Raw genomic sequence first — 15,122 nt, 5'->3', positions numbered from 1 at the left:
TGGACGCCGACGGGAAGGCCGACGGTGAGCGGCGCCGTCGACGAGGTCGGGTCGGCTCGGGGCCAAAGTCGAGGTCGGGGCCAAGGTCAAGGTCAGAGTCAGGGGTGGTATCGAGGTCGGTTTCAAGGTCAGGACCGGGGCGCGGTGGGTCAGGGGTGCGACCCTGGTGAGAACCGGGATCGGGGTCGGGGTTAATTCCCCGTCAGTGGATTGTGGGGGGATTTTCTTACGTCGGAGCGTGCAAACGGCGGCCGCAGCTCCGTTATGAGAACACGAGGGAGGAATGCTGCCACCTCTTGCTCCAGCTTCGTCGCACATAACCGGAGCAGCATAATGTGACCGCGTTGCCAGGGCTTTGGATTATGCCCACGCACGACGTCCATGTAGCGCTTATGACAGACGGAGGCCATTTCCTATCGCAGCTGAAGCACAGCATCCGTCCGCTTTGTAGTATTTTTAGAAGAATGTTAGCTGTTCGGGCGGGGTCTTCGTTAACGGCCCCTCCCGCGCCCTAAGTGGGGATGGTACGTCACGTGTCAGCAATCACGTGCTAATGTACACCTGCTCACCCACCACTTGTAGCTGACTGAGGACAAGTGTGCTGTATGCGTGACTGATCCCTCACTTGACGACCTTCGACCTTCAGTCGGCGACTCCTGTTCGAAAACACAACCTTGTTGCCAATGAATGCATGCTTCATGGACGGTTGTTCAGCTATGCTCCTATCTGCACCTTGACCCTCCAGATCTATGATTTTTAGATATATTTGTGTGCATCGATAATATGAGGGTAGCTTTCATTTGTGAACACATTTTCGCTCGCAGCTAGACGACGAAGGGGTAAGATATGGCATGGCATTGCGGTGATTGTGGGGTGTAGTTTCGTGTTCGCTCTCCCCAATGTTCTACTTTGTATCATGCTTGGCCACGTGCTTACACTGCACTTCCGTCTTCCGGTTGGGCATTTTCGCTCTTTCTCATTCTCTGCTCCCTGTGTTCCATGCTGTTCTCTGTCTTTGATTGGTTACATGATAACGTATTTCTCTTTGCATGGCCCCTAAAATATGGGTTTACCCCTCGTTCTCTCTTTGTGTGAGCTTGCGCTTATCGAGGGCGCTCTGTGCACTCCTGGAGATCCGTATCTCGAGTATATACGTAGGTGCGTGTCAGGCGTCCTGTTATCAGGACCTCTGCGTTGTCAAGGCTCCCGCGTACCTTACCGACACGGAACCGAATGTATTGGGAGGTATTGCTGCCCACCTGCTGGGTACAGATCCGCCACTACATCCGTCTCCAGATCCGTCGCCAGATCCATCTGGGTTCGGTGTGGCGCGCACTGTATGTGTGTTGTGTACGTGTGTCGCCGCCGGCGACGGTCCGTGCCCAGGCGGTGGCGGGCCGGGCCGGGCCGGTCCGCCACTGCGCGTAGCGTGCCAGCCGACGCCGCCGCGGGCCGCCCACACGCCGTCGGCTAACTGGCGCCCCTGGCTGGCAGCCAAGCACATGCTGCCGTTCTCCAGCATCCACGCGCCGCCGGAGGACTTCAAGTCGGTGAACCGGCGCTGCTTCATCCCCAACCACCCGATCCGCGTGCAGGTCACGGGCTTCGAGCGCACGAGCACCTCCAACCTGCTGAACCCGTACTTGTGAGTGGCGCCGCCGGGTGCGGCCGCGCTCGGGCCCCATTGGCGCGAGCTGCGCCCGTGCCGACGGAGCCCACTCGTGATGCGGCTGACTGTGGACGTGGGGCGAGTCAGGCTAGTGGCAAACGTTCAGGACAGCGTCTCGCGGCTGGTGGTGAGCCAGTTCACGCCTATATAGTTTTGTCTGCCCGTGGCGCGGCCTCGGCTGTACCTGCCTTGCCTCCGAGTAATGCGATTGTTCGTGAGAACCTGGCCGCGGTCAGGAACCTGAACGGACCTGGCCGTGGCGAGAGCGGTATGTGGGGGCGGGCGCTATGAAGTGCCTGACATCAGCCTCGCTGTCCCCTGGGCAACAGTTGTGTTGGCAGCGAGGGACGTGCATCCAATGCGTTTCGGCTGAGACTGTTCCCTGTAAGTGGCCCTTGGCTTGGCTTGGGACAGCGCTTTTTAACTGTGGAAGCAGCCAGCCTTTCGTGTCCCGGCAGCATGTCTCAATAACAGGATGACGTCATAAGCGGCAACCCGGTCTATTTTTGGCGCATCCGTGCGTGCTATATTTCATCAACGGTCTTTCGCGTTAAGTTTTTTCGATGTGACCTTTTGCGATACGTTGCTGCCCTGGCAACGGGGTGTCGAAATTGCCAGTGCTAGCGCCGTCTCAGGCTCGTCGTCTAATGATTCCGGTTGCACACAGATCCGCCCGTGTTTTGCGGTGGAGTCCTGGCTTTTGATCCTTGTGAGGACATTCGCTTCCATTAGGCCCTGGTACACAGAATAGACCGCCCATTCCGAGCACCTGGTGTTTCAGTGAGACCCAGTCCCGTGTTCCCGCGAGGCCGTGACTGGTTGGCCATGCCGCAGATATAAGCTGGAATGTCAACACGGGCCGTTCCGGTGGGTGATCCGGCGCCGCTACAAGCACTTCAGCAGCCTGCACAAGTCGCTGAGGCTCTTCCGCACGGCCATGCGACTGCCGTTCCCCACGCGGCACCACAAGCTGCGCCGCAAGACCTACATGCAGGGCAACAAGGCCAAGGATCAGCCGGCAATCCCCAGGTGAGGAGGCGGCGGCGGAGCGGAGACGGTCGGAGCCGAGGCGGCCCCCTGGCAGCGACGTGACGTGATGGTGCCCAGGTGATGGTACGGAGACGGTCGGATGCGCACAGCGTTCCACTCCAAATGTCTGAGGCGGCCGGGCTCTGAGATCAGTACCCGAAGTGCGCAGAGTGTTTAGGAGACTCACCCTCGTGGCCAGTGCACCTTGACCTTCGCTCGCCGTACACTCAGCGGGCTCTTCAAAATTTAGCCACTTCTCTGCGGACATATATAAATATTAGCGTGGTTGATTCCCGTTAAACATGAATGAAGGGTTCGTGTACAACGGTGCCAAAATCAAATGGACCTTATTTATGTAGCTTGTTGGCAGCTGGCAAGGGCAATTTGTCTTGACGTATGTGCATGGCGTATGTTGTCGCAGAATACCGACTTCACTCCTGGGTGGGCCCTGTCCACGTGGTCACTATATTTGAGGTACTCTTTAGCTGTCATCCGGCGATGTGCGTGCCGCCCGGCCGTTCTGTACACCCACCGGGTGCCGAGGCCGCTGTCTGGCCGTCCGCACCACAGTCGGCCGCCCTGCCGCCAGGATGCCGAAGCGCGGCGACTCGATGCTGACCGAGGACGAGCTGCCTGAGCGCATGAAGCAGCTGGAGGAGTACATTAACGCCGTGCTGCGCTCGCGGCTCTACCGCAACCACCACGACACGGTGAGGCGGGGAGGCGGCGCCGAACGCTGCGGGATGGCTCAGCTCCGCGAGCGGCGGCTCGGAAGTCGACGGGAGAGCGCTGAGAGGCTGGTGGTGGCGCGGCGTGTTTGCCAGGGGTGTGACGTGCCGTCTCAGCGACCGCTGAGGGTGTCAGCGCCGTGGCGCCGGCGCGCGCTGACCTGCCGTGACCGCCCCGGCAGCTGGAGTTCCTGGAGGTGTCCCAGTGGTCGTTCGTGCACGAGCTCGGCATCAAGGGCAAGGAGGGCCTAGTGCGCAAGCGAGTCGGCAGCAAGCAGGGCAACCGCGGCCCCGTCTACTGCGGCCTCTGCTTCAAGTGAGTGTGGACCGGCAGGAGCGTCGCGGCAGTGGGCCGCGGCTGATGGCGGCCCGGCCCGGTCTCCGCGGCGCCGCCGGGCGGCCGGCGGCGGGGCCGTTCGGCGCGGCTGATGGCGCCTCGGCCCGGTCCCCGCGGCGGCGCCGGGCTGCCAGCGGCGGGACCGTTCGGCGCGCGCGCACCTGCGCCGCTGGCGTCTCCCATCCTGGGGTATTGTTCGCCCGCGTGAAAGGCTGCACTGGGATGACGCCGCCGGCGCTGGTGTGCCGCGGCCGCGTGCTGATCAGGGGTGTCCGTGGAACCGGCGGTGGCGGGGTCGATGAACGAGAAACGTGTTGCGTCTGGTGGCCTCGGCACCACGCGAAGGGCACTGTTGACTGAGTGCGCCGCTGACCATCCTCCTCCCGACGTGCTCTCCAGGTGCCGCAAGTGCGCGGCCAACTGCTTCACGCTCTGGCGGAAGCGCTGGCTGATGATCAAGGACACGTACGTGGCGTACGTGCGGCCCCGCGACGGCTCGCTCCACTCGGTAAGCGTCTCCGTTGTGTCCCGGTGATGGCCCTGGCAGGGGCAGGGGCAGCGGTCAGTCCAGCCGGTCGGTAGCAGTATTGCCGGGCGAAGACGAAGCCGTGTATGTCAGGCTTCCCGCAGGGAGGCACGTGGTTTGGGCAGTGCTTGACAGAATGTCGCCGAGACAGTGATGACGGGCGGTCCAGTTGTCACAGGTTCAGTGATATTTGTTGTGGTTAGTGGTTGGCGTTGTTTGTTGTTGACGATTGTTGTCGGGTCGATGGCGGCAAATCCTCGACGTCGACCGTCATTGGGCTGTGCGTCCGTCCGCGACCTGTGGTGACCCGTGGCGCCGCCCGCTCCCCGGGGCTCAGGTGATGCTGATGGATAGCGGCTGGGACGTGAACCGTGGCATCCTGGGCTCGGACACGGCCAAGTCGCTGACCATCGTCAACTCTAGCCGCAACCTGCTCGTCTCCTGCTGGACCAAGCGCAAGGCCAAGGAGTGGATGGACGCGCTGAAGCTCTCCTACGAGAATTACGGTGAGCGGGTCCGAGAGATCCCTGCGCACGCCGACAGCCCACCCACTCCGGCCCACGCCCACAGCCCGCTCGTCCCCACACGCCGACAGTCCACCCACTCCGGCGCACGCCCACAGCCCACTCATCCCCATACGCCCGCAGCTCACCCACTCCGGCGCACGTCCATAGCCCACTCATCCTCACACGCCCACAGCCCACCCATCCCGGCGCCATCCCGGCGCACACGTACAGACCACCCATCCCGGTGCACACCCACAGCCCCCCCCCCCCCCTCCGACACGCCCACAGTCCACCCATCCCGGCGCACGCCCACAGTCCACTCCATCCCGGTGCACACGTACAGACCAACCATCCCGGCGTACGCCCACAGCCCGCCCATCTCGGCGCCTGAAGGCGTCTCTTCCAGCGTGTTGGACGCTTGTGCATAGGCCTGCGCTACAGTCCATGCCCCTGCGTACAGCATACTGTCGCCGCATGCATCATGCTTTTCGACAGTCACTGCCACTGGACGGACTTGCTTTTCTCTCACATCTCCCAACTGGTCATGCTGCACAGTCTCTTAAAGTAGAGAAGTGCAGGTAATTGTGCTGCAAGTTTGAACGCCTAACACACGACTTATTCTCGTCATGTCTGTGAGCGATCAGTGGTGGCTTATCGATTGGAGCTCTTTTGCATGCCGAAATGTTCAGGTCAATTCAAGCGGACATTTGGATCTTGGTGATGGGGTACACTGCAGTGAGGAAGCTCCCTTCGATCTTAATTGAGCACCCTCAAAAGTACACGTACTTCCGGGTGTGTGTCACACGTCACACTTTTGTTTTTAACATCGCTTACTTTCGACGTGCGTTGAAAAAGTATGTGTGGACAGACCACGGGAGTCCGGCGTCATCATTCCGTACAATACAAGGCGTCAGTGCGGGAGTGCGGCAGCCAATATGAATATTCACGATGTTAATACATACTTTGTGGTTGCTCATAGTAATACAGCAATTCCACGGAAAAAGCGCATCTTGTTACAGGAGTTCCCCACCTTTGTGATTATAGTTCAAAAACGTGCTCTTGTGAAACGTCAGGATTAGGTGCGCCTAATAATAGCGCTAGGTAGTGCCATTACAGGACATTTCATACCTAATGGGAATATACATTTTACTTATTTCGAGTCCAAGTTACGCTGCTAGCGCTTTGTAACAGCACTACGCTTCTTCGCTGCATTCGCGGCCACCGTCGTCACGACAGCAATCGTACGGTGAGCGATAGCTGCAAAAGAGTGAAATCCCCTCAATAAAGACTATTCTGCTTCATAATAGCATTGCTCATATTGCTCCGTACTCAAGGAATTACATATTCTAATAAAGCTGTTTGTAAAAAAATATGGGCGCTAGCATCGAATAATAGTAAAATAACAACACACATTGTGCACATTGGGGAGTATGGCGTGAGGTGGGAGCTGACGTCAGACGTTTTGTCAAGGTTGAGCGCTTCTGATAGCGGCACGTGATGCGCCGCACCCAGGACGCGCTCGGCTGGCAGCACGTCAGCTGTAAGCCAGCGGAGGCGTGGCGGTGCGCGCTGCCCGCATTAGCCGGGCGGTGCCCATCGCTGCGCTGATGCGACGGCCTGTCCGGGTCGGGCGCTGATGCGCAGCACGCAGGATCTGTCGGGATCTGTCGGGATCTGGCGTAGCCATGGCTCTGACCATGGCCACATGCGTCATGCGGCAGGGCGGCGCTCTGTGCGGGCTTCGAGATTAATGCCCGCGCGGCGAATAACTACGCCGCGGAGGCCGTGGGTCCGGCAATATGATGTATGTCGTGAGAGCTAGGAAAATGTGATCCGGTGTTCGGCGTTAGGGGGCTCGGCCGGCGCTTCTGCGTAAAGATGTCGCTACATTGCCATGGCTCAGATGCGGCAAGCGTCCTATTACATCGGTCCTGGGCGGCCAGCGTGGAGCGCGGAGGCCGGTGCCACATACTCGATTTTGAGTCCGAATGCAGGGATGCCACCCTCTCAATGCGGATAAATCAGGTTTTGAGACCAGGCGAAGTCTATCTCATCGGCTGGCCTACCCGTTGACTTAAATTGACTGATTTATGACTAATATGCCATATAATATGTTATATGTTATATTATATATGTGTTATGTAATACGTTATAATTATGACTAATATGAGCCAATTGACTTAAAAAGTAGCATTCCTGTCTGGATGTGAGTGTAAAAATTTGGTTTGTAAGGAGGTAAAGGAAGAAAATGTAAACTTTGAAAACTGTTGCAAATCACCACATATTTCCGCTGTTATGTGTAATGTGTGCGATGGCATACTGAATCGCCTGTGCACCAAGGATGCTCTGTCCCTACCACAAATTCCAAGCATTGTGTCATCATAAGGTCGTTTCAAAAGCCTTGTAGAAGTTAACAGGAACGGAACGGAGAAACGGTCTTCTGAATGGACGAGCTCTGGATCGAGGCCATCGTTCAATTGGTCCTCCTTGACCTGGTCGGTCGGCAGACGGTCGATGGGTCGGCCGCCGCCGCCGCCGCCGCTTGAGCTCCGGCTCGGCCTTGGTTTGCCCTGTTTTGCCTGCTCACCAGACGCATCGTCTCGGAGTTGATTTTTTATTTGACGTCCCCGTACCATGGCTTTCACCGCGCCTCGGGCGGCTGTCGCGTCGCCACCCCTGTGGCCGCCTTCCGGTCACGCTCCGGCCGCCCCTAGAGTCCCCGCCCCAACTCCATCTCATATGACGTCCCGCCGCGCAATGCAGGCAAGGAGTTCGTCGAGGCGAACCGGTACGAGTCGTTCGCGCCGGTGCGCGAGTGCTCCTGCCGCTCTCGCTGGTACGTGGACGGCAGCACGTACTTCCGCGACGTGGCCGACACGCTGGAGGCGGCTCGCGAGGAGATCTTCATCACCGACTGGTGGCTCAGCCCGGAGATCTTCCTCAAGCGGCCGGCGCTCGACTCCGAGTACTGGCGGCTCGACCAGGTCCTGCTCAGGAAGGCGGTACGTGGCCAGGGCTGGGGTCGGCCTATCGCACCGCCCGAGACGTGGTGGACCAGGGAGCTCCTGAAGCCGGCACGTGGTGGGAGAGGGCCTTGCTGGGGAGGGCTCCGTGTGGCATTAGTAGTGTCAGTACTCGTGGCCGAAGTCACCCAGTAAGTGAAGCGTCGGTAAGCCCAGATGATCGTCAGCATTTCTGCTGTTGACTTCACGGGGTCCTTTTGCACCTGGTCCACATGCTCGCAGTCGTATTCTAACGGATATGTTGTGTAAGGCTGGCATAGCGTTGCTGTCCTGGACGTCCCACGTAATCTTTATCAACCATCCAGCATTGTCCATGGCTTGCAGAAACAAGGCATTAAGGTGTACGTGATGCTGTACAAAGAAGTGGAGATGGCGCTGGGCATCAACAGCTTCTACAGCAAGCAGAAGCTGATGCAGCACGACAACATCAAGGTAGGCGTCAGGTGTGCTGCAGGTCAGCTCGTCAGCACTGTCCCGTCTCCCGGTGCGCGCGCGGGGGGGGGGGGAGGGGCAGCCGGCCGCACCGCGCTCTGCCTGCCGCCCTGTACACGTAACGGGCCGTGGCTGCACATCCGAGATCGGGAACCAATCCGGCTGGCTGAGCCGGCCAGTAACGTCACACATGTGTTTGTGTGTTCCTTTGGTTTTATGTTGTTTCAAGAAGTGAAAAAACGGTATGATAACATAGATATACTTCTTGCGTTTGTGGGGGAATGTGCATATACAGTGCATTTGTATAATGCACGTTGTAAATATACACAGATATGACATAATATACTTACATGAAAGGATTCATGACTGATGCTTAGTCATTCACGCATTCATGCCCAAATGAAGAGGATTAATGTAGAAGTCATAAGACCCGTATCGGGGCGCCTCTCAAAAGAAGGAAGACAGAAAACAGCCGCCTCACGTGCCATTTCAACAACTAGCCTCCGCCCCAGCGCCAGCCGTCGCCGTCGCCGTCGTCTCCCGTCGCAGTTGTAGCGTTTTAATGATATGGTTCTGGAAACACGCCGCAAGCACCCGACTGTCCTGGCTGCTGACGTTTATTCCGTACATTAGTGCATGTATGGTGTCGGTGTTCGGAATTAATCGAAACAGGGACCTAATATCTGTGTGAAATGCTGGAAGAGATTGCGTCTGCGGCGTCGAAATAGTGGGCAAAAGAGGATGGAAGGAAAATTGTTTCGGAGCTGTTGCCGCAGACACGAGGAACTGGAAACTTTTGAATCGGAAAGACAAATGCGTGGACAGGGAAGCCCCGGTCCTTATTTGGGTTTGGTAGATGCTTCCGAATGTTTACCCGTATGAGAAGTATGGAGGTGTGTCCGTGCCGATCAAATCTGCTGCAAGTTCTTTGATTTCTTGCGGGATGTCTGTGCGCGGAGTTTTTCAGGTATTTGGTCCATATGTTTGTGGCGTGTAGTATGATTGATCATTGGAAAGATGTTCTGTTCTCAGGTAGCATTAGGGTTCTGGAATTTCTGAGTGTCCTACTAGTGTTAATGATGCGTGTATGTGGGGGGGGGGGGGGAGTATCTGTCTAATATAGTGGGGTTATTAATGTTTGGTGTTCATCAGCATGTGCAAACATGACAGCTGGTGTACCCTTCGTTAAGTACAGCTTGTGCCACCTTCGTGAGCGTGTCCCGTCCCAAGTCTTGTCTTAGTTTATCGGCGATGTCCTGTCTGAGGTTCCTGTGACGCGTCTCGCCGCTCGGCCTGTTTTTTCAGTCGTTGTTCGTCCTGTGACGTGATGTCAGCGTCAAGAGCAAAAAGTCACAAAAGTCCAAATTTGGCCTTACGTAAGTTTTGTGTATGTTACTGAGTTTGCTGCGATACGTGCACTTAGCTACGGTGTGAAGTGGTTTTAGGGCTGTGCTTGTCCTTATGCTGGCGATGTTGGCAAGTTTTGTTTGCCGCCAGGTGATGCGTCACCCGGATCACGCCAGCTCGGCCGTGCTGTTCTGGGCCCACCACGAGAAGCTGGTGGTGGTGGACCAGAACTATGCCTTCGTGGGCGGCATCGACCTTTGCTACGGCCGCTGGGACGACTTCTTCCATCGGTGAGCGGCGATGGAGCGGCGGCCGGCACCGCCGGGGCTGACCGCACCGACGCCTGGTGTCCGGGTGTCCCGGGCGACGGCCGGCGGCCGGCACCACTGGGGCTGGCTGCACCGACGCCTGGTGTCCGGGTATCCCGGGCGGTGGCAGGGGCCGCTGGAACCGGCGCACTGGCACTTGGTGTCTGGGTGTCCCCTGGCGGCGGCCGGCGCACAGACAGCGTGAGCGTAACAGGCCCGGTTCTGTCAGGGTCACGTCGACACATTGGCTGCTCTATAGCTTCGGCATTAGACAGAAGAAGTTCCTTTAGAACTGGAGAAGAACAAAAAGCCTTGACTTATTTTTTCTGTTTTGTTGTGTTTTGCTCAAGCATACTGTTTCTATATTTACTCAAAATAGTTTGTTTTTACAGCCTGCGTTTTATCTCAATAGCTAAACTCACAAACTTAACATCTTACCGCGCATTAACGATATTATAGTTTCTTCCATGTGCTCGAAATCTCTTTTTGGTTGGGGTGCTTGTAGGTCTGTTGGTGGCACCATGACAAATTCGTGATTTAGACGGGAATTGAGCGACCAATTGTTCCTTTTTTACTTTCGAAAGCCATGATTGCAGCAGAGTAGCGTGTTAATGTTTGTCGTGTCCTATTGTGGCATTAGACTCGCATCTTCTGAGAGCCCCGATGCCGCTGGTATCACGCCCCGCCCCCTGTGTCCACCGGCAGGCTGACCGACCTGGGCAGCGTGGCGGACCTGGAGCGGGCCGGCCACTTCCAGGCGCCGGTCACCTCCAGCACGCCGGCCGGCTCTCAGCTGCCACACACGCTGCTGGCGCTGGCGCAGGGCACCAACATGGTCACAATCGGCACTGTCACCAACGCCGAGCAGGTGGGCCGCCGCCGCCGTCCGTGCTTGGAGTGGGGGCGGGGCTGGGAGCCGTGCTGTGCGGTCTGGGCCCGGGCGCCGGCGCTGAGAACCGCCGTCCGTGGCGTCTCCTGGGCAGACGGGGGCCGGGTCTGGCAGTTTTGGCCGCCCTGGCCCGGAGCCTGTCAGGGGCGGCCTGCGCGCTGGGGGGGGGGGGGGGGAGACCGTGCCTTGTACGCCACCAACGAGATCAGCGACGTTTCCATTGTAAAAACGGAAGGGGGGGGGGGGGGGGCAGCGAGCGGTGCCTTGTACACCACCACCGAGATTAGTGGTGTTTCCCATGTCAAAACAGGGGGGGGGGGGGGAGGGGAAGGAGAACGGTGCCCTGTACACCACCACCGAGATCAGTGGCGTTTGCCATGTCAAGGCGTGTGACGGTAATGTGACGCGCTGTGAAGACACTAAGACTCGTAACGGTCACCTGACTGACTGTCACACGTTGTTGTAGACCGAATGAAAGGAGGATAGCATGCACGAAGATAGATGCAAAGGAAGATGAAGATAACAGAGTTGTGGAGGCCCCTCGGATATCAATTTCATTCGTTTTCCTGAGCGTGTTATGATTGATCATGCCGATGTGCGCGCTGTACTGGAGCTGATGCGGGCTGGTGACTCACAGTGCCGCTCTCCTCTTTCCAGGCCAAAGAGCTCCCTGTGGAGATGCAACCGCAGTAAGTATGTTTTGTTACGTTTCCCCCCCCCCCCCCCCTATCTTTCTCCTTTTTCTACATTCCACCTCATCTCCTGATTGAGGCACTCTACAATCAGACATCTTCCACATCATACATATATGCTCCCTCCCAATTTTCAGCAATATGTTCCCTTCCCTTGTTCCCTCGATCGTCGGGGCTGTGCTGACTGGCTCATGTCGTGCCCCTTTGATGCTGACATGTTCCACGGCTCCCTGTCCCCTCCCATTCCCGTCGACGGCACTGCCAGCACCCTTGGAGCGTATGACCTCCGTAAAGGGTGATGTGTTCGGGTTTGCTATATTTTGGTGAGCATGACTTCAGTCATAGATGTGTTTCTAGACGTGCCATGTGATGCGTCCATTTGTCCTCTCATCCTGTACTGGAAGCCGTCCTACTGATCCAAGGTGGTGCCTGTCTCGAGCAGTCTGTCATGTTACCCTCAATCTTACCGTTGAAGTATGGCGAGGCTATGCTGAAAGGACGTCCCAAATTTTGCATTTCATTTGATTTTGCAAAAATTTGCTGCATTTCCCCGGTACATTTTTATCACCCATTTCTAGTTTATCTCGAACTTCAAGTTCCGTATATTCACTTTCCTGATTATTCCCTTTGGCCTGGAGCGATTTAATCAAACACTTCTGTCAGGACAGCTCGGTGTGGGGATCCGCATAATAGCCGTCCAATTCACATAACCTATCCTGCGAAGTAAGCCCGGTTAACGGTCCGTGGCTACCGCCCCGCGCCGCCAGCTGTCCCGTCCGCCCGTGTCCGCCCGGTGTTGGTGGCCTGTGCACGCGTCCCGGGCCGTGACCGGCCTCGACCTGGCCGGCCCCGGCGGCGTGCCGCGCCTGACGCGCGCCCCGCCGGCGACGATTGCAGCGTCATGTCCGGAGATGTGGTGGACGCGGCGCTGGCCCAGGATGGCGACGGCTCCGAGCACGGAGAGCCGGACGAAGAGCTGCCGATGAAAGGCGAGACTCCGCCGACGCACCGGCGGCGCATCATGCGCAACATGGTGCGCATGCGCGAGGTGGCCAGCGTGTGGTCGCACGGGATCGCCGACCGCAGCCGCCGCCATCTGCACAGGTAAGGCTGGGCGGGCGGGGTGGGCCGCTGCAGGATGGCAGACAGGCGGCGTCGCAGCACTAACACGAGCTGCTCGAAGACGGTGTCAGCGGCAGCGGCATGTCTAGCAGCGGCTGGTCAGCCGGTGTGGTGCGGACACGCACGTGCGACTAACTCCGTGGGGGGTGCAAGGGACGCGGGTGCGTGTCGTTCGTGCCCCGAGCTGTCGAGCGTGCGACGGAGTGGGTGGGGCCGCGTCCACCCAGGATGCCGACGGCGACTGTCGACCCGTGGTGCCTCCGTCCGACCCTCGGCGGCCGCAGCCGCTGCCGGCGGCGCGGCGTGCGGCCGTGACGGGTGCGTGGCGCCGGCGGCCAGCCGCCTGTCTGACGGCGCCGTGTGCCGCCAGGCTGCGGCGGCAGCGGCGGCGGCTCTCTCGGCAGCCTTCCGTGTGAGTGTCCGGTGCGGCTGCCGCCGCCAGGGCGGGAGCACGAGCGTTGGCCGCCTCACGCGGCCCTGACACGGCCAGTGCATGGCGCGGGCGCGGGCACGCCGCGCACCGCCGTCGACCGCTAGCGGCATGCGAAAGGTTGCGTGACCCGAGCGGGCCGCGGCGGCGCTGACGTCACTGGACGCACCGGCCGCGCCGCCATGCATCAGAAGCACGTGACATTATGTGGCGTCGTGTACTCTAAGCACGCTTAGAAGTGGTGTTAAACGCACAGCACATAGTTGCAAAGCAGTAGTCCTGCGAAGCTGTGTATGTATATGGCAGAGGAACTGGGGCACCTACTTTCAGCAGTGTGTGAAAAGCAGGACCAAAATGCAACCTGTTCACTGTGGAAAAGTGTCTCATTCCACGCATACTGCTGCTTATATTCAGGCACTCCTGCAGTGCACCTGCCTGGCATTCGTGACGCGGCGGTATCCTGCCATGTTCAGGCCGTTCTATTGGGACAATCTTAACTGGGACCACAGCGGGCGCCGAGCGCGGTGTGTCGGCCACTGCGGCCGGATGTCGCCGCTGTCACAGGCACGGGCCGAGTCCACGTGAGCGGTGGACGACCCCGGGAGGCGACACCCGGAGGTGATTTCGGACACGCTGCTGTTACGCGCGGGTGATCGATCGTGGTGGGCCGCATCCGAGCGCCGACGTCACGTGCTGCGCAGTTACAGGCGGCGGCGTAGCCTGTCAGGCAGACGGGTTTTGAGATGTGGTTACCGGTCGAACGCCGTCGCAGCTAAACGTCAAGTTTGGGTTATGCTGTGTTTGTGCCGGAACTAAAGCTGCAGCGCTGCTTTTTTGAGATACCAGCATTTGAAAATGCGAACAACTAACAGTTAGTTTCTTCAGTAATGGACTGATTAATGTCACTGTCGTGGTTCAAAGACATGGAAGCGATCCTGACGCAAATCCCACGTGGTTTATAGATCCGGTTGCGCCATTAGCATTAGCCGCCGGACCCCGATCTATCATCGCGCATCTCAGGTAGATTCAGTCAAGCCCCACATTACTGCATTCTGGGTAGCAGTGCTGTGACGTCAGTATGGAACTAAGTCATATGGCATCAGCGCTATGGTGACGTAAAAACGCTGTTCTTTGTGAGTTGGTTTAAACACATATATTTCCATAAGCTGAATTTGTTTCGACCTAGCACACTCAATGAAAAATTATCAGCTGGGAAATTATCTTGGTTTGCACCAGAGCCTAGCAATTATTGCTGAAATGCGCTTCTAGCCTGCCCCTGGCAGACAGCTGGGGTTACCCATTCACCAGTGGTTTATCCCGAGGAACTCTAGCCGGAAGTGCTTAGAAACAGTCCGTGTAAAACAGAACATCACACAAAAGCAACAACAACATAGGATGGAAATGAGATACGGCGGGCCAGATGGGCTCGCAGCACCCTGGGACGAGCATTGGAACGCACACCCTGTAGCCCTAAGGGGAGTGTTGTCGGGGTGGATGCAGGGTTGGCCTACCCTTATGGGGGGGGGGGGGTAATGAGCGGTGAACCTCGGGGGGGGGGGGGAAGGGGGTGCTTAAATACAGCACGCCATTTCAGTTCAGGATAGCAAAATTTTCCTGTTAAATGGACCGACTTCTGGCAAGTTTTGCAATTTCTGCCAGTCAAAAAGTCGAGGCCCGTATTATCTCTGAAGTAGTTTAATCGGGATATTTTAGTGCAGTGGGGTATTGTTTGCGCACGATTTGCATGTAACTCATCCAACAGTATACATCAGCAAGTCAATCAACACCTAGGAGGATCACAGCACAGCAACAGCGAAATTATTGGCGCCCACCCTCCTCCCATTACCTTATTTTCACATTTCACTCCATTTAGGTGCCGCAACACGAAGGCATATGCACAATCATTGTCCATTAATTATTTTAGTGTAAGTTTTACGTATGATATGTGTTTATTTACGTATGAATGTTGCTTTTTACAAAAACGCTTTGCGCATTAAAACGCATTCATGCGCGTTGGCCCCGACGAATAGGGCGCGGGTGCTGAAAGTAGAAAATGTAGTTTAGTAGGATTTATTGTTGGAATC

At 57.5% G+C, this 15,122-nt stretch overlaps 1 protein-coding gene across 1 annotated transcript in view; it reads left to right on the top strand.

Moving 5' to 3' along the window:
- The window catches only part of LOC119107080 (phospholipase D1), a 44,558-nt gene that overhangs the window by 10,436 nt on the left and 19,000 nt on the right, over positions 1-15,122 (top strand). Inside the window, exons 4-14 of the mRNA XM_037230439.1 lie at positions 2,504-2,698; positions 3,288-3,408; positions 3,609-3,742; positions 4,163-4,271; positions 4,627-4,795; positions 7,559-7,797; positions 8,143-8,250; positions 9,748-9,887; positions 10,611-10,773; positions 11,452-11,483; positions 12,384-12,590. Of these exons, the coding sequence (XP_037086334.1) occupies positions 2,504-2,698; positions 3,288-3,408; positions 3,609-3,742; positions 4,163-4,271; positions 4,627-4,795; positions 7,559-7,797; positions 8,143-8,250; positions 9,748-9,887; positions 10,611-10,773; positions 11,452-11,483; positions 12,384-12,590 (1,617 nt within the window). The remainder of the gene's footprint in view (positions 1-2,503; positions 2,699-3,287; positions 3,409-3,608; positions 3,743-4,162; positions 4,272-4,626; positions 4,796-7,558; positions 7,798-8,142; positions 8,251-9,747; positions 9,888-10,610; positions 10,774-11,451; positions 11,484-12,383; positions 12,591-15,122) is intronic.

The sequence above is a fragment of the Pollicipes pollicipes genome, unplaced genomic scaffold, assembly GCF_011947565.3.
Source record: "Pollicipes pollicipes isolate AB1234 unplaced genomic scaffold, Ppol_2.1 Scaffold_6686;HRSCAF=7923_pilon_pilon_pilon, whole genome shotgun sequence".
NCBI lineage: Eukaryota > Metazoa > Arthropoda > Thecostraca > Pollicipedomorpha > Pollicipedidae > Pollicipes > Pollicipes pollicipes.
Note: the sequence above shows the minus strand (reverse complement) of the source record. Positions and strands in the feature narration are given on the sequence as shown.